At 47.1% G+C, this 26357-nt stretch overlaps 2 protein-coding genes across 3 annotated transcripts in view; one reads left to right on the forward strand and one right to left on the reverse strand.

Annotated features, from left to right (window-relative positions):
• The window catches only part of LOC149365148 (dorsal-ventral patterning protein Sog-like), a 396279-nt gene extending 388239 nt beyond the window's left edge, over positions 1-8040 (reverse strand). Inside the window, exon 1 of the mRNA XM_089575239.1 lies at positions 8001-8040. Coding sequence (XP_089431365.1) covers positions 8001-8028 — 28 coding nt within the window. The 5' untranslated portion in view covers positions 8029-8040. The remainder of the gene's footprint in view (positions 1-8000) is intronic.
• A 499-nt stretch (positions 8041-8539) lies between these two features.
• The window catches only part of LOC149365150 (dorsal-ventral patterning protein Sog-like), a 209030-nt gene continuing 191212 nt past the window's right edge, over positions 8540-26357 (forward strand). The window contains exon 1 of one of the 2 annotated variants that reach the window (XM_089575241.1): positions 8540-8796. In XM_089575241.1, coding sequence (XP_089431367.1) covers positions 8571-8796 — 226 coding nt within the window. In that variant the 5' untranslated portion in view covers positions 8540-8570. The remainder of the gene's footprint in view (positions 8797-26357) is intronic. The other variant, XM_089575240.1, reaches the window with a different exon arrangement.

Genomic DNA, 26357 nt, shown 5'->3' on the forward strand with positions numbered 1-26357 from the left:
TCAGTTGCAAGCGTCGAAAAGAACAGAATTCTCTCGCGATCTGCTGCCCACGACGGTCGATTTATGTTGGCCTCCTCGATGTCGGGTCGCCGCGACAGGCACGTTTATATTTCGCCCGTTAGACGGAATTCTGCTACCCAGAAATCCCGTCCAGTTGCAAGAGACAACCTGCAAATGGCGCAGGGACGTTAATTTTGTCAACAGGAGCTCTTCTGGTCCGTAAGTCTACGGAATTTTCGGCGAATGTAACCCGCATGGTCAATCAAAGCACCGCAGTATCAGCGCAATGAACGATTTACCCGGCAGGAACGCGTCGTCCGAATCATTTTGGAATTCAACGCTTTTTCGGGCCACTTCACTTTTTCAGCACAGTGTCGCGTGTACTGAATATTTCGCCGCATCGCGCAGGTCACTTTTAGGTCAACGTGCTCGCACATCTCATACTGCGTCGCCGCCTATTCTCTGTGATTAACTGCTCTTTCCTCTCACACAAGGTAGACAGCCCGTATTAAAGAGAGCCCCGGGGAATAAATGTAACCACGTTTCTGAGAACTCTCCTGAGCAGACACCGGATTTACGGGACTAGCGTGTTTCCCACTTACTTCGAGTCCTTCGTGTTGCCGCAAGACGACGAGCAAGCAAGCAGAGGACCTCTCCTTTCGCTTGCCACCGCGTAACGTTTGGTGGAACTGCGGACGCTCTCTTTCAAGCCGTGCGGCATTCTTCATTCGTTGCGATTTCCGCTCTTCAGGCATGCTGGCCTTAACATTCTAGTGCATTTCAACGAAGAAGCAGCAATTATATTGCAGTTTTTTCATGCCTATACACCCAACATCGACGCCACAGCCTTCGTTCGGCTGTTGAAACTGGAACGGAAACAACACGAGAAATTAGATCATACATTATTTAGCGTTGTAGGCGATACCGCGTGATAATCCGTGTACACTATATAAGCTTCTTTCATCACCACCACCATCATCAGCAGCAGCAGCATGACTACGCCCACTGCAGGGAGACGGCCTCTCCCATGCCTCTCCAATTTACCCTGCCCTGTGTCAGCTTCGGCCACCGTATCCCCGCAAACTTCTTATTCTCATCCGCCCACCTAGCTGTCTGCCGCGACCAGCTACGCTTGCCTTCTTTTGTTTGGAATCCTGTCCGGCAGCCTGAAGGACCACCGGTTAAATTGCATTCCTTCGCATTACATGCCCTGACCAATCCCCTTACTTCTACTTGATTTCGACTAGGATGTCATTAAACCGCATTTGCTCCTTGACCCACTCAGCCCTCTCCCTGTCTCCTAACTTTACACCTATCATTTTCCTTTCCATAGCTCGCTGAGTTGTCCTTAACGCAAGTTGAACCCTTTTCGCAACCTTCCACGTTTCTGCCACGTACAGGCGCGGACAAAAGTAAACGAAGCACGCAACTGTCTTCTAATATTTTTCACGCGTCACCTAAATAAAATTTCCACCAGTGGTACGCGCATGCGGGTAGAGGAGGTTGGTGGGCTTTCTTGAAGACAAACAACGCTTCTTCATGACCAATGGAGAAAGCGTAATTGCACTTCGAACGCAACAGCGTGCTCCGTTTACATATGGCCGCGCCTGTACATGAGTACCGTTAAGATATAGCTGTTATATACGAGGGTAATCCGAAAAGTAAGGTCTCCAAAGGGCTGCGGCCGCAGGGAAACTATTTGCGTGGCTGCTTGCCATACTGCTGTGTTCATTGTTCCCCGCCTTCCAAACAAGCCATGACTCAGCGCGAAAGGGACTTTCAGTCTTGGCACAGCAGCCATTTGGAATGGAGCTCCCGTGTGTCGCTACTACCAGGTGCGAAGTTCGCGCAGTTATTCGATTTTTGAACGCAAAAGGCGGTCAACCAATAGAAATTCATCGCCAGTTGACGGAAGAGTCCATGCACGGAGAGCCGTGCATGGATGTTAAAAACGTCCGCAAGTGCTGTAGGGAGTTCGCAGCTGGTCGCACTGAAATTCACGAAGAAAGAAGCGGGAGACCGTCAATTTCTAATGAGACAGTCGCGAAGGTCGAAGAAATGATGCGGAAAGGTCGGAGGATCACGCTCGACGAACTCAGGGCTAGGCCGTAATGCCACCGTTGAACTGCCAAGGAAAATGAGCTCGAGTTTTTGGATATTCGCCTGCACTTTGAGAGGCCCATAGTTTTTCCATCCGAGACCTATGAAAGCGTCGGTTTGTTTTTATTCCGGACACTCAAAAACAGTGAAGAATGTCATTGTCCTGTCCGTCATTTTGTGCTGCCCTGAACAAATGTTGCGTCCACGTGGTGGCCGAGAGTGTTAGTGATTAGATTGAAAGCAGCTGGCTACCCTAACTCCGTAATGGCGGAAGCTTGCGAAAAAGAAGGTTAAATATGGTGCTTAATGTCTCTCCGCAAGGAAAATAAAGAAATATGTCGTGATTTCTTAACAGCCACAAGTTGGAACAGAATTTGAAGAAGGTTGCTCAACACTATGCGGAGGATGTAGCTTTCTCTGCTTCCTTAAAGATTACCTCTTTGTGCGCACGTGTGCAGAGGAAGATTGAAAGTACGCCCAGCGATAGCACATTTGTCTGCCATATAACCCATAAGTCACGGTGCGTTTCCTGCGTGTGCGTTGTGGTCTACGAATTTTCCCTTTCTGGCGGGTGTGTTTACGCTGGAAGGAGGGAACGATCTGCTAATATTCGTTTAAAGGAACATTTTAAGAATCTCTCTGCTGATTGGTATTCCCACGCTGCGAAACAATGCTGGGCCTGCGAAAAAATAAAAGAAAGTCTTCCTTTCATAGATAAGACTAAGATTTTATACAGGGATAGGGACCATTGCACTCGACAGTTCTTTGAGGCGCATATTATTAAAAAAAACACACACGTGTAAGTTTTGGCAATCCTTCGGCTGTACTTGCTGACTGTGAAGTACGGTTTCTGGACGCAAGGTTGTGACGGTAGCGAATGTGTGAGGGGCGTTGCCGAAGTCAGCGCAAAGAATCACGAGGAAATTGTCTGCCAACTACTTCCGGTTCCAGTTTTTTCCCACTGTGCCTGTTGCATTGAAGTCGCCGCGCACGCCGGGATTGTTTATTCACTAATTTATTTTCGTTGCTGCATCGCAAAGCGTCATCGTAACATCAGCACGTGCTGCGTAAGTGCGCGTCCTGAGCGCAAGTAATTGTGTAATCCGCGGTAATCCCCGAGGGTAAACGTGTGCTGTCGTGGTTAATATGCCGACTTGGGCTAGCTATTCTGCGTATGCAGTGCACTCGGTTTCACGTGCGTCTGATTTCGTTCAATGCTTCGGTTATTACATATTTGTTTTTTTTCATCGCACTGCAAGATGCTGAAGCCTGTATACAGTTTATCTGATGATCAGTGGCGTAGCCAGAAATTTTGTTCGGGGGGGGGCTCATGTTGTAGTGTGGCCTCCTCATAGAATTTGTGGAGGGATCAAACGCAAGAATAATAGCTGCGTTGCCACTTACAGTGCCATTGTGTATTAGATAACGCTACGCACTGCCTAGACAAGTGAAATATGCATTTTTTTAAATAAAATAATGTATTCGTATGTCTTAAAAATCATGGCAGACATAACTGATACCAATGCTTCCATGTTTTTGCGTATTTAATAAATATCACACGAAGTCTAAAACTATACTCGTATCAGTCCGAAACCAGCAAAGCAGTGCAAGCCGCTGATATGAAAAACGTAAAGGCCATGAAATGACCAAGTAGAGGAAAAATATTTTAAGGAATCTTTGTCGTTTAAGAACCTTTACATATTTGTACATATGCAACGGCCAGGGAAAAATCTCAAGTGTACTAGCTCTAGTGTACTGCACTGCAACAGCTGTCACAGGTCATGTATTGCGAGTAATTGCACCGAAATTTTAGTCACAACAACGAGCACGTGTATAAACGAGGAGTTCTGTAAAATAAACATTAGGAGTGCGAAGCTAAAATGTAGTATTAGAAATGCGAAGATATAACTTGATAAAGGACACAAAGTGTCACTGGAAACAAAGTCACTGTATGTATACACAAAACTTCGTAGTGTGTAGTGGGATAGCAAACGTAGTGGGATAGCAAACAACCCGCACATAGCGCGTCTCAACCCATCGCACTGCATATTTAGTTATTAAGATAGCGACTGCCATGAAGGATAGGAGCAGGAGGATAAACATCGGAAGTAGCGGTAGCCGACGGCTTTCTCATGATCCTTTGCGTTGACGCTGGAAACACACGTCACCCATCAATAGCCTCTTAGCACGCGGTTTTTCTTCCCTGCATACATGCCATGTTTCATCCAATAAAACTCAGTTGTGTGTCTTTGCGGACCCTGTAGTACACTTCTGCTTCTGTGGCCCGCGTTTCCTCGCGCAGTAACCCTTTTCAGATGAACATCCACCAACTAGCCCAGCTTGACGTCCTACTAGGTTATAGATTCCTTCCATTATTTTTACATGTATTTTCTACACTCTCATTCCGCAATGCCTGCACGACTGCTGACTTTCGACTGAGTCAGATGCTTTATCGTAATCTATCAGGGATTTATTATAAAAGGGTTAGTTGTTCTGCTCATTTCCCGATTACCTGACTAATACAGTGAATATGGTCTATTGTCGAGCTTCTTTACGAAAGCCTGTCTGATAATTTAGTTTATTGAAGTCTAATGTTTTTCTGACTCTATCAACGATTACTTTAATTAATACCTTATAAGCAGCGGACAGTTAGCTAATCGGTCTGTAACTTTTGATGTCCTTGACGTCTTCTTTACTATGGATCAAGCTTATATTAGCGTTCTTCCAAGCTTCTGGTACGCTCGACGTCATAAGGCACTACGTTTACAGGGTGCCTAGTTTTTCCAGCATAATCTCTCCACCGCCCTTCCACAGGTGTGCTGGGTCATCTCCGCCCGTCCCGTCTTCGGGCAGTTTTATACCGGATGTTTTTTTTTTTTTTTGAACTTTTGTGGGAAACCACGTTGCCCCTCGCTCGGCTGAGATATCTTTCTCTCTCTCTTGTGGCCTGCCGCGGCTCCTCCCCACTGCCGCTGCTGCCTGCGCGCGACCGAGGGAGGCTGTCCGAATTTGGGGATTTCCCCAATAAACTTCTTTCCCTGCTGCCTACTCCTCGGTGGCGTTGTTCTTCGCGGCCACATCTGTGGTCGAGCTAGCGGAGTGGTGTTGGCCCTGAGTGCAGGGTCCAAACCACTCCAGAAACCCCATACTGTCTACAGATCATTATTTTAAACCCTGCGAGAGATACGTTGGTGGGGTCTGTGCAGCTGGATTGTACAGGAAGGCGGACATCGTGTACGTGATAGAGCTCAGTGATCAAACGATTCCTTAACTAAAATTAACTAACCAACTTTTTACTTTTGCTTTTAGGGGCCAACATTATATAAGGAATTGAAGGCTGTCAACGTAAAAGCTGAGTAAAGTTTTTAAATTTTCTTTGTCGGAAACGCAGTTCGGAATATTTGACGTAAAAAATGGCTACTTTTGAGCTTACAAAGCTGGCTTTCCGCAATTCACATTTTCAAAATGGCGTAGTTGAGTTTCCCCTTCACGTGGCGACGTGAGGAAACACTTATTTATTTATTTGTTCATTTATTGTACCCTCAGGGCCAAAGGCATTACAGAGGGGAGTGGGTTAATTAAGATAAAGAACAATGACCACAGTGAAAACAGGTAGTACAAAATAAATTTTCTCCAGAAAAAAAAAAAACAAACAACATTCACAAAGCCAAAATAACATAAAATCAATGTACTATCAGAGTCAATTGAAACGCGAACCAGCCAATTGAAACGCGAACAGCACAACTCGCAGATATTATACTAGGGAGATAAAATACATGAGCAGTTGATTTTCCCATCGAAGCCGAAAAAACCGCTCTGCTGAAATGTTAATAGCCCACGCCTGTATTTCATCTCCAGCCTCAAATATGCTTGATTTTTCGTGCTCGCGTTTCAGGTGTTTTGTTCGCATTTCATTTGACGCTGATAGTACACAACACAGTGGAAACAGATATAACACATGATCAACTTCCTTCAGAATAAACATTGTTAGCTATTGCGTCGTGAAATGTTTTGTTATCTGCAATAGCTGCAAAATCGGGAAGAAATGATGATGAAATGATGATGATGATGATGAAATCGGGTTTCTCGATGGATTGATGTTTCGGACTCGCAAACATTCACATTACTCAGCGGCAGGAAAAGAAGGTTAACTATTTATTTACACATAAATAAACAAGAAGAAACGAGCAAGGAGAAAACTATTTACAACCTGACTGGATCGTTGATTAGACGAAATCAGCCCCCGCTTAACCGAGAGTGCCTAGATTTAAGCCCTATGTCTCCGCCCTTGGCGGGAACAGCAACCAATCATAAATCAGGGGACACTTCTCACCAATCGATGGTTAGGGAAAGGAAAATAAAGTTTCCAACATCTAATCAAGGACTGGGGAAAGGATATCAGCTAATCAAATACTTGGGAAAGAAATTCCGAGCACACATACAAACAGCGCTGAATTCACTGCATTCCGAACCTCTGCCTTCCTCTACGTTTCCTTTTCCGCGCACGTGCATACGGTACACACGTATTCCTCGGGAGCAATCACTCAAGGTTCCTCATTAAAAAAAAAAAAAAAGCTGTCGCTGAGGAGTCAAGCGCCCACTGGCATCTACGGCCTGACCAGGGGCCTCTTCTGAGTACCCGAAGCTGAAACGACCCATTGGCGCCGCATCGCGTACCGGTCGGCCACCATACACCTGCGTCCTCCCAGTAAGCTATGTATATGAGCACAGCGATTGACTGACAGGTAGGGAAACGAGAAGTTTTAAATAAGCCCAGTGGATGCGAAGCAGCCTTCGTTTTGCATTCTTATTATTAACGTCCTTAGCGTTTGGAGGCATCTTGACCGCATACACGCCCGGCGCAAAAACGCTGGCGCGGTTGCGGGCACAGAGACTGACGCGACGGCGGGCGCGCGCCGCTTCATCCCTGGCGTGACGTCACATATCACGTGATGCAGCGATGGTGGCGCCGCCGCCGCGTCGCGCGCGACGGCGCGAACCGAAGCGTGGAGGCCTCCGCCGGGCGACGTCCGACGGCGCGATATGAGGCCCCATCTGCGACCGGTGTGACGTCATCACGTGACGTCACATCATGTGATCTCACTTCAAGGTCAATGGTGGCCACCGCCGGGCGTCGCGCGAAGGCCCGAAACCTACGTTAATATGCTTCGCATAAAAAAAAAAAAAACCTTCCGTTGGCCACAAACACGACTGCAGGCATTCAAACACTGAACACTGCACAAAGCTGCGGTGGTAGGAAGGCAAGGCGGGGAAGGAACGAGCGCGCTGGCTGCGGTGCCCCCGGCAACAATAGAACAACCACCGGGGCTCTGTCGTGCGTCCGCGGTTTCACGAATTTGGTAGCCCTTCGACCGGGGGAGGTGCAGATGTGAAAGTCGCTACCTCGCGCCGTACACTCTGTGCTGAAGACTGAATGGCGCCTCAGAAAGTTCAGCGAACTTCACAGGCGTTGCTCGCATTTCATATGCAAAAAATACGGAAGCCGTTGGTCTATTTTAAGCTGTAGAAGCAGATAACGTTACTTCCTCGACAATACTATGTGCGGCGACGCCATTTTGAAAATGTGCATTGATGGAAAGCTACTATACGAGCTAAAAAATGCGGATTTTTTTGCTCTTAAATATTTCGAAATGCATTGCCGATATAGAAAATTTAAAAACTAAAGTCAGCTTCTATGTAATGGTGGCCCTTGAAATCAAAAGTAATAAAGTTGATTAGATAATTAATCGTTTCATCACTGAAAACTACCTCGTACATAATGTCCGGCTTGCTGTACAATCCATCTGCACAGACCGCACCGACGTATCTTTTGCAGGGTTTCAAGTAACGGTCTGTAAAACAGCTTAAAAAAATGGTATTTGCTGAACAGTGCAACTTACAGGCCCGCGAGGAGGGCGACTCCATCATTCCCAGCACAGCTCTGAAGCCTGCTCTGAAAAAGGAAAGTTGGTTTTTGAGAAAAGTAAATGACGAAGTATCTGTATATCGATGTACACCTGAACCTCTCGTAAGTACAGTGGACACTATACCGTAAGGAAAGGGGGGAATGAGCTAGAGAAGAAAGAGGTGCCATGGTAGACGTCTCCGGATAAATTTCGACCCCCTACGGATCTTTAACATGCGCTGACATCGCACAGCCCACGGGCGCCTTTGCGTTTCGTCGCCATCGAAACCCAGCCGGGTTCGAACCCGGGAACTCCGGCTCACTAGACGAGCGACGCCTCGCTGCCCGCCTCACTCCTGCGCCGCATCCACGAATGAACGCTTTTGGCGGGCGCGCGCTAGCCGAGGTGACACGCGAAGAAGCCATCCTGGCGACGTCATCCCCAAGAGCGGCGCTGCGCCGCGTGACGTCACGTACGGTACCGTGACATCACAGAGCGCGAGGCGGCGCGCGCGCGCGCGAGCTGGAGCGCGTCGGGGCCGGCCGGAATCCCGTCGGCTAGTTGATGTCGAGAGCGTCGCTGGGCGCGCGTCGGTTCGGGAGTGCCTGTGCGGGGAGGATTACGCACCGTGCAAAGACCTCGGCCGTGCGGGTGATGGTGATGATGCGCGCTCTCGTGCTGCTCGTGCTCTTGGCGGTGGGCACCGCCGAGGCAGCGCGGCGTCGCACCGGCAGCGGCAAGCCGCCCATCGTCGAGGAGGCCACGCGGAGGAAGCTCAACCGGCAGACGCGTGAGTGATTCCCAAAGTGCGCGCGTTCTTTCTCGCGCGCTACGCGATTCCGTGCGCAACGCGCGACTTAAGTCGTGGGCGGCGGGTTTATAATAATAATAATAATAATAATAATAATAATAATAATAATAATAATAATAATAATAATAAAAGCAAGTTTCACAAATGCGCGCTTACACCTGTTTCCAACTTCACGACCTCTTGGCTGGCCTACAGCGTGCACAAGGGTACGAGCCCATTTCCACCCTTCTTTTCAACGAACTTGTAGCTTGCTTATCGTCGCTAGGCTCTGCTTCTCGTCCCATTCCATCGGTTACGACCGAGCGACAGAATTCGCTTTCGCCTTCGGGACATGAAAGCGTCGATCCCCTTGTGTTATCAAAAAAGTGTGTGGAGCACGCCGCAGACGTCCATGGAAGCCTGTCCTGTTGCTAGTCGGCGGTGTTAGTCGGCTACAGCCGCTGTTGCGATACCACTCTCTCGCCTGTCGCTTTACCAAAGAATGTGCCCGAGACTCACGGTGTTAAACTGACCGCAGCGACAGCGTGCGCGGGTGGCTAACCCCCTGTCATTTCTGCCGAAGTGCAACTCACCACTTACTGGGTTCAGCAGTCCAGACAGTTTCATTCGTTTCAGCGTTGGTGCTCCTGGCTGAGTGAATCGTGGTGAGCTGTTGCACATAGAAGCATCCATTTACCATGCTTGAGTACAGCGCTGGATGCTCGCTGACGGTTCACAGCCTTCGCAATAAACGCATGCCGCGCGTATGCCGCTCGCAGAGCGGTCGCTGACACTCTCGCGTTGGCCAGGCCTCTCTTGTTTTCTTTGCGGCCTCGGTGGCGTCACTCTGGCGCTGCGAGGCGGCCACGAAACTCGGTATCGCGTTGCGTCGGCGCCTCGGGAACGGCGCGAGGGATGAGTCCTTGCGCAGCCGCTCGTCGCGGAGCCGCCTCCTGGCGTGTTTATTCACTCGCAGGACGCATTGCGGCAACGAAATCGCATGATGAGACAAAGGAAGGTACTCTAACTACCGCAGTAACGCAACAGCTCTCATGAAAGGCCGCACGTCACGGATGATCGAATTATAGAGCAGCGGAGTCGAGACAGACACACATAAATGAAAGCCTACGGCAATTGTTGAGTCTTGAGAGTAAGTAAGCGTGTGTGGCGCACACCTCATGCGTGGAGACTTGCGCAGGTTTCCCAAATCATCAGCCACATCGGGTGCAAGTTGACTAAACTGGTCATCATACGACTGGTCTGACCTGGCGTGGGTCATCGCCTCATGTGAAATGCCGCGATCTGGTGAGTTGTGTGCTGAAGCTAGCCGCCGTGATGTAGCAGTACTGCCGTATTCGCCGCTACGTCCATGCTCTGTCGAACTTGGGTATAGTGCGGGAGGAACACCTCGGACTGGGCTCCGGTCTTCATGCTCCAGGCTGATACAGGCGTATGTAATTAGTAGAATTAGTTACGCGACGCCCTACTTAGCCGGAGAGAGGAAGAAAATAGATGCCCTCATTCGGAAATTTATTAAAAAGGCACCAGGGCTACCCATGGGTATACCTCGATGGAACGACTGCTTGGGTTAGGGGTGCATAACACGTGCATTGGGCTAGTGGAGGCGGTGCGCGCCTCTAAAATTCAATGATTGAGCTTAACATAAACAGTCAGGGTTATCCTAGAAACCGTTGGAATACATCCCGAAGGAGGGATCCAAAGTGAAAGTTGCAATCGACAGGGAATGAAGGAACGTCTTGGTGGCCCTCCTTTTCCCGAAATATATGCATCCGCCAACGCAGAGCCAATAGAGCTGCGGCTCTAGAGCTGGGGTTCGGTAATATGGATAAAGCGGACGAAGCGCATGTTGACGCGGCGGGTGGCGGGACGAGAGCGGCAGTAGCTTCGGTCGTCAACGGCCGAGGGGCGCCAGTCTCCGCGGTAGCCATCCGGGGGCGCAACATAGAGACTGCGGAGGAAGTCTCTATAGCGCTCGCACTCACATATTGGCAGTAGAGAAGCCTGGGAGACTCTGCTAAGAAGCCCGGACCCTGAGCGCCAGCTCACCACCATCCATCTGGCGGAAGAGGCCGCCACCAGTCAAGGAATGCCAGGCAGCCTCTAACCATCATCATCGTCCTGACTCTAAGTACAGTCAAGTCTAGAGGTCAGACAAAGAAGTGTAGGAAGGCTAGCCTTGGGAGCCCATGGGAACACTCCGAATGAGGGAGTCCAGGGAGATATGGGTTGGGCGTCGTTCGAGGTTCGGGAGGCAATCAGCAAACTTAAATATGATCATAGACTAACTCAAATGGAGGATACAAGGTGGGCAAAAAAGGTGTACAAGTATCTGTACATGAAAAGTATTAACACAAAATGGACAAATAGAACCCCAAAGCTAAGAAGAACGAAGTATTTACGGGTGAGGGATGGGACGCAACAAAATACTAACGTGAAAGCGGAGGTAAAGGAGACGGAAAGAAAGATGTGGAAAGAAAGAATGCAGGAAAAATCGGCGCTAGGCATATATAGGACACGAAAACAATTAAGACATGAAAAAAGAGCGATTATTCGATAATTCGCGGGGCAGTTCACTGCTTTTTGAGGCTAGGACAGGGACTCTGAGAACAAAAACGTATAGGTCCAAATTTGAAGAAGTGGATATCTTGTGCTCTGCATGTAAAACGGAAACGGATACCATAGATCACTTGGTTCTGAGGTGCGCAGAACTCCGCCCTGCCCTCCCAGAGGGGGCAGCAACAGCCATAGAGATAGCGCTGGGATTTACTGGGGAGGACGGGCGAGTGGATGGGAAAAGCGTGACATTGACGAAGGGGAGGTTGGAGGATTGGTGGCGGAAATCAAGGGAAGGGTGAATTTGGAGGGGAAAAGGATAGCCAGACTACACATTGTAGGAGCGAAAGTGAAAGAAAGGGAAAATAAAAATAAATTAACAATGGGGGAAGTATAGGCTAGGTGGCGAAAGCTACCGGCCGATACAAAGGGTAAAGCCATTATCATCCATCCATCCATCTCACTGCACAGCAAAAGCCTCTTCCATGTCTCTCCAATTAACCCTGTCCTTTGCAAATTGCGGCCACCGTACCCCGTAAACTTCTTAATCTCATCCGGCCACCTAACTTTCTGCCGCCCCCTACTACGCTTTCCTTCTCTTGGAATCCACCCTGTTACCTTTAAGGACAAGCGGTTATCTTGCCTTCTCATTACATGCCCTGCCCAAGCCAATTTCTTCTTCTTTATTTCGTCTAGGATATCACTAACTCGTGTTTGTTCCCTCACCGACTCCGCCCTCTTTCGATCTCGTAACGTTGCATCCATGATTTTTCTTTCCATAGCTCGATACGTTGTTCTTACCTTAATCTGAACCCTCTTCATTATCCTCCACGTTTTTGTGCCATAGGTGGGTATTGGTAAGATACAGCTGTTGTATACTTTTCTCTTGGGGGATATCGGTAAGCTGCAATTCATGATCCGAGAGAACCTGCATAAGTGATCCACCCCATTCTTATCCTTCTAGTTATTTCCCTCTCAAGATCCGGATCAGCGGTCACTACCCGCCCTATGTAAACATATTCCGTTTACTGCTGCTTCCAGCACCTCGCTGTCAACTGCGAACTGCTGTTCCCCTTGCCAGACTGTTGAACATTACTTTGGTTTTCTGCAGGTTAATTTTTAGACCCGCTGTTCTGCTCTGTCTGTGTAACTCATTGATCATGCTTTGCAGTTCGAGTCCTGAGTGACTTAGCAAGGCAGTGTAATCAGCGAATCGCATATTAATTGCGTATTCTCCCTTAACTCTTATCCCCAGCTTTTCCCTATGCCTGCATGACAGTTGAGGTTTCCACTGAGTCTAATTCTTTCTCGTATCAATGAAGGCTATATATGGGGTCGGTTATATTGTGCGCATTTCTCTATTTATTTATTTGAAGTACCTTACAGGCCCACTGGGCATTGTGTAAGGGGGGCGTAAAAATACTTTACGTTGCATTATTAACCAAAGGAAACGAAAGGAACACATACGATCATGATAAACATTATATCAACAACTTAGTAGAGAAGAAGAAACGACGCAGAAATACAAAAGGAAAAAAAAAAGCGACAGAATATAAAGCACAACAATAAAGGATAATGTGCTCGCGGAACGTGGTAACAATGAGTAACATAGCGCGATTCAGGCAAAAATAAAAGCATAACAAGCAAACATAAGTAAGAAAACATAAAAATGGCCCGAGAGTCGCAGCAAAGTAAAGAACAAAAAATAAGAAAAAAATTGATAGTGTGAGTAGGATTAATAGTGTGAACATGATTGATAGTGTGAATGTGGTCTTTTGTCGAGTATATTTTACGAAAGTCTGCCTGATTATTTGGTTGATTGAAGTCCAAGGTTGTCGTGACTCTATTAGCGACTACCTTAGTAAGTATACCTTGTAGGCAACGGACAGCAAGCTGAATGGTCTGTAATTTTTCAATCCCTTGGCGTCTCCTTTCTTATGTATTAAGATAATGTTAGCTTTCTTCCAAGCTTCTGGTGCGCTCGAGGTCACAGGGCATTGTTGCGTATACAGGATGGCTAGTTTTTCTAGCACAATATCCCCTCCGCCCTTCAACAAATCTGCTATCGCCTGAACCCCACCAGCTGCTTTCCCCCTTTCCATTGCTCCTGAGACTTTCTTTACTTCCTCTTTCGTTACTGGCGGGATGTTCCATTGCTGTGCGCTACTGTCTCTCTCATTAACGTTCTGATTGCATTAGCTACTGTATAGATTTGTGAGGAACTATTCGACTATTTCAAGTATCTTATCCATGTTGCTAATGATATTGCCCTCTTTGTCTCTTAACGCATACATCTTGTTTTTACCTATGTCTAATTTCCTCTGCACTGCTTTTAGACTACCTCCGTTCTGTAGAGCATCCTCGTTTGTCTCCATATTCGACTTCCTTATGTCGGCTATCTTGCGCTTATTTATTAACTTTGATAGCTCTGCGAGTTCTGTACTGTGTGTAGAGTTAGACGCCCTCATGCTTTGCGTTTCTTAATTAGATCTTTCGTCTGCAGAGATAGCTTGCCGGTATTCTGTCGAACCATCCTACCGCCTACTTCTACGGCGCAATCCATAACGATAGCTGTGAGATTATTGTTCATTGTTCCAACATTGCGGTCGTCTTCGTCAGTTCGAGCGGAATATCTGTTCTGCAGCAAAATCCTGCATTCCTCTTTCCCTCTTACTGCTACCTTGTTAAGTGACTTCCGCTTCACTACCTTCCTCCGTTCCCTCTTCAATTCTAAGCTTATACGAGACCTTATCATTCTGTAGTCGCTACAACGGACCTTTCTGAGGACATCCCCATCCTCTACGATGCCAGGGTGAGCGCATAGTATAAAGTCTATTTCGTTTTTAGTCTCACGGTTTGGGCTCTTCCACGTCCACTTCCCCTTTTCTCGTTTTGTGGAAGAAGAAGGTATTCATGATCCGTAAATTATTTGTCTGCGAACTCTACTAATAACTCTCCCCTGCTGAATGCTGTTAAAAACTGCTGTTACCTGCCTCTAACCGCGGACGCGCAACTCTCCGTCTCCCAAGCCTGCGTGCCGGGGGCGGGGATAAACCTCTTTTATCATGGAAATAAAAGTTGTTCAATAAAAATTTATGCTCCACGCTCGCGTCTCTTGGCAGAAATTCTCCTATTGTTCGGATGTGTTGCTGGTTACGTCGTGGTGTGCTGCCCTCTTTTGTCCTATAAGCAGATAGGATCGTGGAGCAACTTGTTCTTAACTTCTGCATTCGTTGTCCACCCGGAGTCCTGAATGCGACCCCCCCCTCGAGATGACAGGAAGTAGAATGGCTGTCCTAGGTCTCTGTACGAGCTTCTTGACCTCCGCTGCAGGCTGAGCCCCAAAATCAGGGAGGCGTCCCCTCAGTCGTCGTCCCGTTAGTACTGCTGGCCTTCGACCATCTTCCAAAGGCGATAAAATATAATTTGGAACGCTTGCCGAGAACGGTTCTCGAGCATCTTTAGTCTCCTCCAGGAGACGCTTGACTGATCTGAACTCATTTTTCAGCAAGGCCGTTGGCTCGGGGAAATCATGGGCTGTAGACGACATGCTTGAAATCATATATTCGGGCAAAGTCTCGAAAGGCACTCGAGCTGAACTGCTGACTCCCATTGCTGTGCACTTCTTGTGGTATGCCATACCGAGCGAAAATCATTTCGAGCTTCTTGTTTGCGCTTTCACTTGGTCTGCGCTGGACGTTCCACCTCGGGGGAAGTTGAGTACGCATCATGGACGACCAGGTAGGAAGCTCCTAAGTTGTCACAGAGATCGATTTGAACTTTTTCTCAAGGGAATAGCGCTGCAAGGCTTTTTGATGACTGGCTCTTCCGGTTCACGGTAGGCGAAAAGGCAGCATTAGCTACACATTGAAGTCGTGCCCTCTGCCTGTTTCTGCATTCCGGGCCAGAACGTCAATAGCCGTGCCCTTGCTTTTATTTTATTTATACCAAATGCCCTTTATGAAGGCGTTCCAGTATATCTTTACGCATTTGTCTGGGAATGACAAGTTTGCAGCCTTTCATCAATATTAGTGAGTAAGCACTAATCTGATGGGTACCAACTCCGAGCACAATCGTCCGTTGTCTGTTTCCTTGTCTATTCGCAGCTGGCCTAGCGGTAGCACTCAGATCCGCGGCACTGCCGGCTCATCGCTGTCTTGTAGGTAGCACTAATTCGTGCTTTCGCACTTATTAGAATGTAGCCAACATTTTCGGTACTTTTTCAATCAACGTAGGATAACTCTGCTTGGAGACTGGCCGAAGGGCCGGTTAATGTGCCCAAGTGTAAACCTCTTACATTCTGCGTTTCTGTCTGGAATCTTTGCTTCGTTTTTTCACTTCCGATGCTTGCCAGCATTTGCGTCGCATGCATGTTAACGTTTTCCCTTTCGTTAGGCGAAGCACTGCGGGAAGCTGCTATCCGGGATAAAGCACTGGCTAGTAGCAGCTCTTTGCCAGGCACTAACTGCATGTCATATTCGAAGTTAGAAGTTTATGTTTACTACGATACAGTTGTCAAGGAAGTTGAGGAAAAAGCAACAGCATGCCTGACTAAGCGTCAACCGCTTGCAACGTGTGACACATAATACAGAGCATGGCAAGAAGTACAATAATAGAGTACAAAGAATACAATGTAGTATACATTTTCGCTACATAAAGGACGTACAGTTCACCTTACTGTAAACATATACATTGCGAACAAAACTTTTAAATAGAAACACTTTGGACATTACAAGATGTTTCATTCAGACACAATACATACTTATGAAGGCTCTTTTTCAATGTTCCTACAAACTTGCTTTTAGTTATATTAGATATAATTATGAGATGGTGACTTAAGAGATCTGAAATTTGGTTTGTTAGTTTCTGTGAACCATAGTTCGTGCGCAGTATTTATTTTTGGTATATTGTGTGGCGGAAGTCATCATTGGGCAGTGTGGAGATATTGTTGAGTGAAGGTATGCGGATCGTATTTTAAATTTTCACAGATAACCATAGCCAACTTTTTATTCATTACGTTATTCACGGTTAGTATTTGATGTTTCCTGAAAAGAAGTTCAGTGTGACCCTTAGGGGGAACATTTTCAATAAGCGTACAATTCTTTTTTGGAGAGTAAGCAAACTAACCATACTGCTCTGTGTAGTGGTTCCCCAAATGATCAAGCAGTAATAAAGCCGTGAATGGACGAGAGTTTAATATCATTGCTTCTTTAACCAGCTGGGTAATAAATCTCTAAATTTGAATACAATTCCAATAGACCTTGATATTTCGCATCGGATTTTTTGTACATGAGGTGACCAGTTCAGATTTTCCTGAAACTCAACACCAAGGAAACTGTGTGTAGGGACTTGCTCTATGATGTCATCGCGGTCCCTAATAGACGTCAAGTGGTGAATGGGTTTGTTCCGCGGATGAAAAATAATATATTTGGTATTTTTCGTGTTCAATTCCATCTTGTAATAAGGGAGTAATTACTCATTGGCATCCACCCGAGCGCAGCCATACGGCTACAAAGAAAAGCTATACAGCTTTCTCAGAAACTTCGCAGTTAAAGAAAAATTCGTCCTGGTCTGGGGTTCGAACCCAGGACCACCGCTATAAGCTTGCCGTCCTGGTTAGCTCAATTGGTAGAGCGACTGCTCCGGTGAAGCGGTGGTCCTGGGTTCGAACCCCGGACCAGGACAAATTTTTCTTTAACTGCGAAGTTTCTGAGAAAGCTGTATAGCTTTCCTTTGTAGCCGTATGGCTGCGCTCGGGTGGATGCCAATGAGTAATTACTCCCTTATTACAAATCTACTCCACCTTGGCGGATTCCCCTAAACATTTGATCAATTCCATCTTGTTTTTCTGGAGCCATAAAGAAAGATTCAGAAGCCAGCTAGTGTGAGCTGGTCTGTGCCAGAAAAAAAAATATATTTGTGTCATCTGCGTATAGGATAATGCATGGTGCGTCTGGTATGTTGACTATGTCGTTGATTTATACTAAAAGGAGTAGTGGGCCAAGAATCGAACCCTTCGGAACGCTGAACTTCATGCACCCTATTTCCAATTTCACGTGGCATATATTTGTATATTGTGACCGGTTAGTTAGGCAACTTTTTAAAAGTTCAAGACAGATGCCTCTAATGCCAACATTTCACAACTTATTCAATAGTATATCGTGTTGATAGTGTCGAACGCTTTTCTAGAGTCAAGAAATACCCCAAGTGTGTATAGTTTCTGTTCAAAGTTATCGACTATTTTATCTTTACTTTTGAAGCGAAAAACTTCACTACAAGCACCACAGCCGCGCTTCGCGTGAGCCGTCGGAGCCAAGATTTGCCACAGTTGCGCATGCGCGAAACCGAGTGGCGTCACACGCGGCACAAATAAAAAAAATAAATAAAAGACAAACAGTGCGCCAGGAAACTTTCATATCTCGGTGGACACCCGAACCACGCCGTAAGGAAAGGAAAATGAAAAGAAAATTCGTTTTAAAGAAAGGAAACGACGCCTGTCTCCCTCATATCTCGGTGGATACCCGAACCGCGCCGTAAGGGCCTTAAGGAAAATGAAATTAAATGAAAATTGGTTTTAAGGGAAGGAAATGCCTGTCTCTCATATTTTGGTGTACACCCAAAGGGAATGGAAACCTCAAGTACATGTCTCTAAAGCAACCTTTTAAGGCAGCACCGTATTCACTCCACGCGCATCTCCTCCTCCGCCTCCGTACAGGCAGTGTGTGGACGGCCGAACGCCTCCAGCGTGCTCGTCTACGCAGCTCTACCCTGGCCGACCAACGAGCGTTCATCAGCCTCGCTCTAGAGGCTGCCAAGGAGTCTCGGCCGACCCCCAGATCTGGGCCTTCGGCTGCTTGTCTGTTTTAATAAATGTTTACCAACCAACAAACCTCCACCGTTATCGTGGTGCGCCCAGTGCATTGTGCCTCAACTGCGACAGCCGTGACGTCAAACCAGGCACAACTGCAGCTTTTCGCTTGTATATCCAGGCTTAACCAGAGCTAAGCCAAAGCCTAATTTTTAACAATGCTTTTCTGAAGATTTGTGCGTTTGGAAACCGTACTGTTGCTCTGCTATAATTGTATTCCCATTAGAGAAGCTTAGCAGTCTGGTGTTTATAACCTGTTCGAAGATTTTAGAAAAAATCGGTAAGACTGAAATTGGTTTGCAATTGTTTAGATCGTCTGAATCTCCTTTTTTATGAACTACCGAAACCCTCGTAATTTTTAACTGATCAGGAGAAGCCCCTGTAGACAAGATTAGGTTGCACATATGAGTAAGAGGTTTGCAAACTGTATCGGCAGCTGGTTTAATAGGAGATGCTTTTATCTCGTCATCACCGCGTGCGCTATGGTTCTTTAAGTGCTGGATTAGGGCATAAATTTCTGACTGTTGTGGGAGAAAGGAATATTGAATTCTTAATGCTTTTAGCGGCATAGTAATTGCAGTGGGAATCGCTTATAGGCACCCTGCGCATCTAACTCCCGCACGACGCGCGCGCCACTGGCGGCGGCGCGCGCGTCCCTGTCAGGAAGGCGGGGGCAGCCTGGCAGCTCCCGCTGTGTTGCGCGCGCCGTCGCGAAGCAGTTGTGCGCCTCCTTCCCGAGCACAAAATGGCTAATAACAACAGCAGGACACACTGCTGTGTTTTAGGATGCAATAATGCATATATAAATTCGCCTCGGACAAGGTTTTATGGATTTCCAACGCGACATTGGGAGACGGCCCAAACTTCGCGACGGGCAACACGCGCGCGCGGTTTCTGGTCAAACAATGGTCAAACCCGTGCTGAAGACGCTTACTTGACTCATGCATTACTTCCTAGACAGGTTTTTGACTCATGGCAAATTCAGCAGACTCGGAGGATGCTAATGGATCTCTGGGAACCCTTCCCTTTTTTTGCACCCACGATTTCCGGTCATTTACTTGGCTGTCAGCAATATGTGGTCTTAAAAAGCCACGCCGAAACTCGCCCGCAGTAGAACCTTAGGAACGAGCCCAAATTTTGCGCTGCAAAGAATCGTTTACCTTAGTTCCAGCTATGCGCAGAATCCTTGCTCGCTTCCACTGCGCCTCCTCGTCTAGCGTCTTTTTCGACAGTTAAGGCACGTTTTCAGGGGCAACGGCAACATGCTCCTGACAAATCTTTGCCTCCACGTCTGAACGACTGGGTGATAATTTAGTACAATAATCATATATCCTGATGTCGAAGAGTCGGGGCACTTGTACTAAATGCGTAGAAATGAAACAATTGGCCTTGCAATGAAATTCTGCTTTTTGAGCACAAGCTTTCTGCACGAATCCTGCATGAAATAGCCGGGATACTCCTTTTTTGCAGAATCCCAGTCGAAAAGTTATGTTTTCCGGACGAGTTTCAGTGCGCACAGGCGCTTCGCCGCAGCTTGCATTCTCTTCTGCTTGCAAAAGCTCGTTCATTGGACATCTCACATCACCAAAATACTGACGCACGTGTTGTAGCGATAATGGCCTGGCAGTTGCTGAAAAAAGAGAAAATATGAGTGGCAGATTACGCAATGGGCGCGTCATTTTAAGGTGTAGTTTGGACAGGGTATTCCACATCGAACACCGAAGGTGCGGCAAAACGAGAATGTTATGAAGTCAGGTTTGCGCCGTTCGCTCAGAAACGGGAGTTTTCTAATTACCTTCAAAGCTATGCCGCCTGGCCGTCTTTAAAAGTTCAGGGTAAGCCTTTCTAAATGCAGGAACACCCCAGGCGTGCTTGCGGCTCGTTTTGGAGAGCGTTTCACACCGCTCCAAAAACACGGTAACGGCAGCAGCGTGTTTACGTTTGCCTGCCTTGCAACTGCAGCTCGCGGCTACAAGCTTTCTACTGGAAGATAGCTACATAAAAAAAAAATTGACTGAGAGTGCAGCGCTGACAGGCATTAGATAGAAATATTTCTTAGCGCTGATTTGATCGTTTTTGGTGGCGCAGTGATGCTTGTCTGCGCAATGCACCGGGCTGCTACTTCGCTCCCGTCGCACGACACCACCTCATTCACATTGTGTACATGGCCTGCTTCAAAAAGCTTCGTTCCTTTCCTGACGTTCGCTCCTCGAAATAATTTTTCAGCCTCATGAATAAATAGGTCGAAATCCCGCCCCTACGAACAGCGGCAGCCGCTAGCAGACGCCATCCCTTCGCAGTCGCGGGGCGAGCCTTCCTGACAGGGACAAGGAACTGGCCGCGCGGGGGAGCTGAACGCAGTCGCGACGGTGGCGGTGCCTGGCGGGTGCAGGGTGCCTATAACGGATGCACTCGATCGTCCACAGTTTAAAAATTGCTGATTGAATTTATTGGCGAGATTGGTTCCTGCGTACGACATACCCTCTGTTGTGAGTTCAGAAGCTACAATTTTTTTTCTGTTCTTGACGTTATGTTATTCAGTATTTGCCATACATTTCTGGAATCATGCGCATGTTTAGCAAGTTTTTGCTGATAGCAGATTTCGCGTGCTCGTTTAAGATCAGCGCCGAGCCGATTTCTAAATTTCTTGATTTTTCCCAAATGTTCGGGGTTCCTAGTTTTTGTGAACAGTGCGAAAAGTTTGTCGATGGCTGATTCTTTTCAGGAGCGCATTATCAATCCATGCTTTTCTAGATTTCGTGCTTTTTTGCTATTCCGTAACAGGGAACGCTTCGCAATCAGTTGGGTTGATTTGCGTACAAACTCATCACATGCAGTGTCAGAGTCATTTGTTTGCAACACCTCATTCCAATCAGCTGCAGCAACTAGCTTTTGAAAAATGGCTGTGTTATTTGCATCAATTTTCTTATACTTGATGGCGGCGGCAGTAGATGATGTGTTTCGCGATTGGTAGGGCGTGAAAAAAACAAAGATAAGTAGACGGTCACTTATGGAAGATATCCTTTACTACGTACAGGTGAGTACCAACCTTTACCTCCCGATTCTTGGCCGATCCCCCAGAGTGGGTATGTGCCATTCTGTCATAGGCTACAACAACAACAACAAAACACCGGCTCGTGCATTTTCAACGTGGTAGTTTGTAAAACACAAGTCAATTATCACATTTTCGTAGCCAAATGATACAAAGAGGTCAAAGAGTTGTAGCTTGGTCGGGCTCGCTGACAATGCATCAATATTATAATCACCGCAGATAATGACCGGCATATGAAATGGTGTGCAGTATTCCAAAACCTTTTCCAGAAAATCAAGAAATATACCAACTTCGCTAAAAGGGGGCCTATAAACAACTACAATTAAGGTGTTAAGACACTTAATCATGAAGGATTCACAGTGGCCAGTAATCAGGCAGTATTGCGAGATCAGACTATAATTTAGATTACCCTTTATATAAAGAGCGACTCCTCCTCCTCTCATATTTCTTCTACATAACGGTACGCACCTGTACTCTGAACTGTACAGCATCATTTTCATCAGGGAACCAGTTCTTGGTAAAACGCCTGGATACCGAAAGAATGATCTAGCCTGTCCATAAGCACATGAAGTGTCCTTCTTACATCTTTGTGCGTTCAAATGAAGGAAAGAAAATGTTTTCCTGCCGCACTGGGATTTATAGCACTTGAAAGAAACAGGGTCGTAATAACTGCCAAAAAGGCTCGTCAGGTTTGAGGATGCACAAAATGTTCCGAGTGACTAGCTGCCTTATCTTATTTTTCCCAGGTCTTTCTATCGAACAAATTCTGATAACACGACCGCGGGGACTGCGACACATCATTTTCCTGTTTTTTGTCCAGGTGAATTGGTCTGGTTTGGTTTTTATGGGGTTTAACGTCCCAAAGCGACTCAGGTTATAAGGGACCCCGTAGTGAAGGGCTGCGGAAATTTCGACCACCTGGGGTTCTTTACCGTGCACTGACATTGCACAGTACACGGGCCTCTAGAATTTCGCCTTCACCGAAATTCAGCTGCCGCAGCCGGGATCGAACCCGCGTATTTCGGGTCAGCAGCCGAGCGCCGTAACCACTGAGCCACCGCGGCGGGCCTAGGTGAATTGGTACCATTTTCTAGCGGCTTTGGATTTCATCATCCAGAAAAGTTTTTAGTTGGGTGAAACGTTTTCATTTATGAAAATTATCTTTGTGCCTTCCTTGAGCTTAGCTTTCTTTCCAAGCCATGCATATCTTATGCGGCGGGACACGAAACGAACAAGCACGGGGGCAACTTTTTCATTCTCTGATTCAGTGGCATTCACCGAGAACCCTCGGGGAATTCGGTGCACAGCTTCCACGCCCATCTCTGTAAGCTGTGGGAGCTGGATGTCATTTGCCAAGCAATTAAGCTTCTCCATTAGATTTTCATGTGCATGGTGCGGAAGCCCATATATTTCCAAGTTCGTCCTTCTGTTGTACTGATCTGACATTAACTTGTTGTTTGAGTTCCTCAACTTCTTGCATGTCAGCTTTAAGCTCCAGCTTTTCTACGCACTTTTTGAGAATAGATATGTCGGCATCCTGATGTTTCATGTCACTTAGTTCTTCACCGTACTTGTTTGATAACTGCTGCATTGAAAGTGCTATGCCGTCCACAGTCGTCTTGATGTTGTCGATAGCATCCATTTTCGACTTAATCTCGAGCAGAATGGTTAGTTTACGTTGAATTTCACCAATTTCATTTGTAAGACCTACTTCTGTCTGCTCACATTCTTTTGAGGCACCATGATTTTTTTCTAGCCTTGTTTTGCAGGTAGGAGACTTCCAGGTTTGGTCGGCACTATCGCTTTTCTTTTTATACGACGATTCATTTACTGCCGAGCATGATCTGATGTGGTAACTGTGCTCGCAATCAGAACAGCGCAGGTGTGCTCCAGAGTCAGTTCATGACAGGCAAGACACGAAGTCATTATCAAAATGTGACGATCACGATGACATGGAATCAAAGTAAATCAGCTGTAGGATCACTGGGATCACTCAGTAGCAGTGACATCTAACATAGGCAGTTGAAAAAGGCAGCATAAAAAGTGAAAAACCAATTTGCGTAATCAAACAGATTTCTTTATACGCTTGAAAAAGGTATCGTCGGTGCCACTGCTGCTTAGTGTTTGTTGATTCTTCGTCGGTGGAGCTGACATTTGTACCTTCTTGACTGTGACGTAGCGTCCGTGCTGACTTCAGGGCCAATGACTGTCCTTGGAGCTGTGGCGTGACGATAGCAGTCTCCAGAGATTTCCACGAGTCCTGCGTAATCGAACAGATTTCGTTAGACGCTTTAAAAAGGTATCGTCGGTGCCACTGCTTCTGAGTGTGTGTCAGATCGCATCAGTGGCAAAAAAAAAAATAATAATCGCTGCAAATGACGCGGCATTTCGGCGTTTTCCTTCTTTGCTATCGCCAACAACGGCTGATGACCAGTCTCCGCAGTTAGCGCTAACTATGAAAGCACAAAACCCATCACATCGAAACGTGATTGCAAGCGGCTCTTTTTCTTTTTCGGCCTGTGTGAGTGCCTGTGAAGCATAAGCCACCGGTCGCCAGTCCTTATCACGTTTTTTCAATATTGCGCCCCCAAAGCTCTGCTGGACTCATCTCATTTCGCGGGTTGAAGACAGATAGGATGGGTGTTGTCAGCAAGAAACTCAGGCCCTTCCACTCTTTCTCAGGCACGGTGTTCCACTCGAAGCGCATTAAACCCCGCACAGCTTTCGTCTTGTCCTGCAAAGAGAAAATCACTTTCCGGAGTAACGCACTGATCCATAGAACCTTTCAACATCATCCTTGGACGATGGGGTTGTGAAGTTGACAACACACTGAATGAGACTTTCATTCGGCTTAATTCCTTCCCTCATGATTACTTCTTCAAGGAATTTGATTTATTCGATACCAAAGATACACTTCACTTCTCATTGTTCAGGCTGAACCCAGCTTTTGATTTCATGGCCATCAAAGATACATGCCTCATTGTTCAGGGCCGCAAACGACTGTCGTGCTTGGCCTTTGTTGCGCCCCAGATCAATACGTCGTCTGTATAAACTTTCACGCCAGGAAGCCTGTGCAGTGCTTGAATGATTCCCCTTTGAAATATTTTTGGCGCGGGAATTGACCCAAATGGTAATCTCATGAACCTGTACCGCCCGTACGGCGTACTGAAGGCGCAGATTTTAGACGATTGTTCGTCTAACGGTATCTAATACGACCCACGACTGGTTTCAAGTTAGCCGAAATAAGTAGCAACAGCCAACTCTGCTTCGATATCCTCTCTTTAAGTAAGCTCGTACTTCTCGCGCTTGATGTTTTTGTTGATATGCCGCGTTTCCATGGAGACGCCAATGCCACCGCTCTTCTTTTCGACAGTAGCAAGTGGGCTCACGCACTCAGCGAGCTCCTCCATTTTCACAATGACCTCCTCGGTTTCGAAGCGTTGCAGCTCCTCGCTCAGAGCAGCTTGTCTTGCGTGTGGCACACGTCTGGCAGGCATTGCTACACTGCTAATTCTGCGGCAATCTTTGAGATTTGGCTTACTTAAATCGCGCGAGTGCGCGATACGAGGCCGACATGCTGAAAAAGACGTGCTTTCGCATTCCTCCACCCCTGTGCATTCCTCGAACAGACGAACTTCCCGTCTGTTCTCCGCCAGGTAGTGACGCGCAGTGACCGAACGCTCCGCGAGTGCTACCTTAAACGATTATCAGCTGGGCGCCCCACTGCAGCTATACTGTGCATCGTGCCGTGCGCGCGTGCTATTATTGCACTTTAACTGAGAACATCACCGCGGCCGACCTGTATATACGTTAAAATGTAAATAGATCACTTGTGCAGTGAACCTCTCACCCCCTATCATTTCTAACTGTCCCCCCATCTCTTTCATTTCATTTCTCTAGTCTGCCTGCTATCCCTTATTTCCGCTGCCCCAGCTCAGGAGCTTCCCGTAGCGACAGCAGATGCCGGGGCTAGCAAAAACATTTTCCTTCTTCATTAATATTTTAAATAAAAATCACTACTACTACTACTACTACTACTACTACTACTACTACTAATACTACTACTACTACTACTACTACTACTATACACGTAATCAGGCTTAAGTGCCCTCAGAATTGTTTACTCCGTGGGTCTGTCCAATGTGCCCAGGCAACCACAGCGTAGCCCGCTACATATCGATACAACATCCACAGTAAAAACATTTACGGAGGTCGATGGAGCATGGGCGAAGGAAGAGATTTACTTGCACCCAGGACGCATGTCTTCGCACTGAAAGATGTACTCTGTCATTCGCAAGCTAAAATTGAGGCTGCATATGTCTGTCTCGGGCTTCGTGCCAGGATAGCGATTAATTCAGTTTTGTCGGGTGTGCCATAAGCTTTTTGACCGTGGGTGTGCGTGAGAAGGCGCGGTCCAAAGTATTTAACACCGAGTGGTGCTGCAAAACAGAGCGAGCAAAAAACCCATAGCGTAACATAGCAAAACATAACGAGACATCAAATAGCGTAACATAGCATAAAGCATACAAGGGAAGGGAAAAGAGGCGCTCGTTATGGCATGCATGATGGAAGCCAGCAGCCACCGAAACCGAGGAGCATAGGGGATGTATCTTTGTTATTTGCGGTTTTTCATCAATGGGAGATTAATAAAAGCAGAAGAAAAAACAACCATGTGCCGCTGGTGGGATACGAACCCATGACCTCTGAATTTCGCGTCCGATTAAAAGCAACCCACGGCAGCACATAATCGGTTCGTTTCAGGAGAACAGGTTTGTTATTGCGCAAGCGCTCACACGGGGAGCCCTGATCTCAGACATGGCGATGAGAATTCGAGTCAAATTCTGGGTAAATTCTCGCCGAGGAAAAGAAAAGGGGGCCCATGTGAAGACTGAAAGGGAAGGGGGGCAGCCAAGTGTGGCGGTTGCGTTGAGAGCGGCTCATATTTCATATGTTATGGACTGCGCGCAGCGTCGTGAAGGGGCTTGTGCAGCGCGATATGGCGCCGTATATTGCACGTGCGGCGTAGCGTGTTAAGGCAGCGTTTTCGGGCCCGCGGCAGAAGCAGGC

This window comes from Amblyomma mixtum, chromosome 2 (assembly GCF_055824585.1).
Source record: "Amblyomma mixtum isolate Tamu chromosome 2, ASM5582458v1, whole genome shotgun sequence".
In the NCBI taxonomy this organism is placed as follows: Eukaryota; Metazoa; Arthropoda; class Arachnida; order Ixodida; family Ixodidae; genus Amblyomma; species Amblyomma mixtum.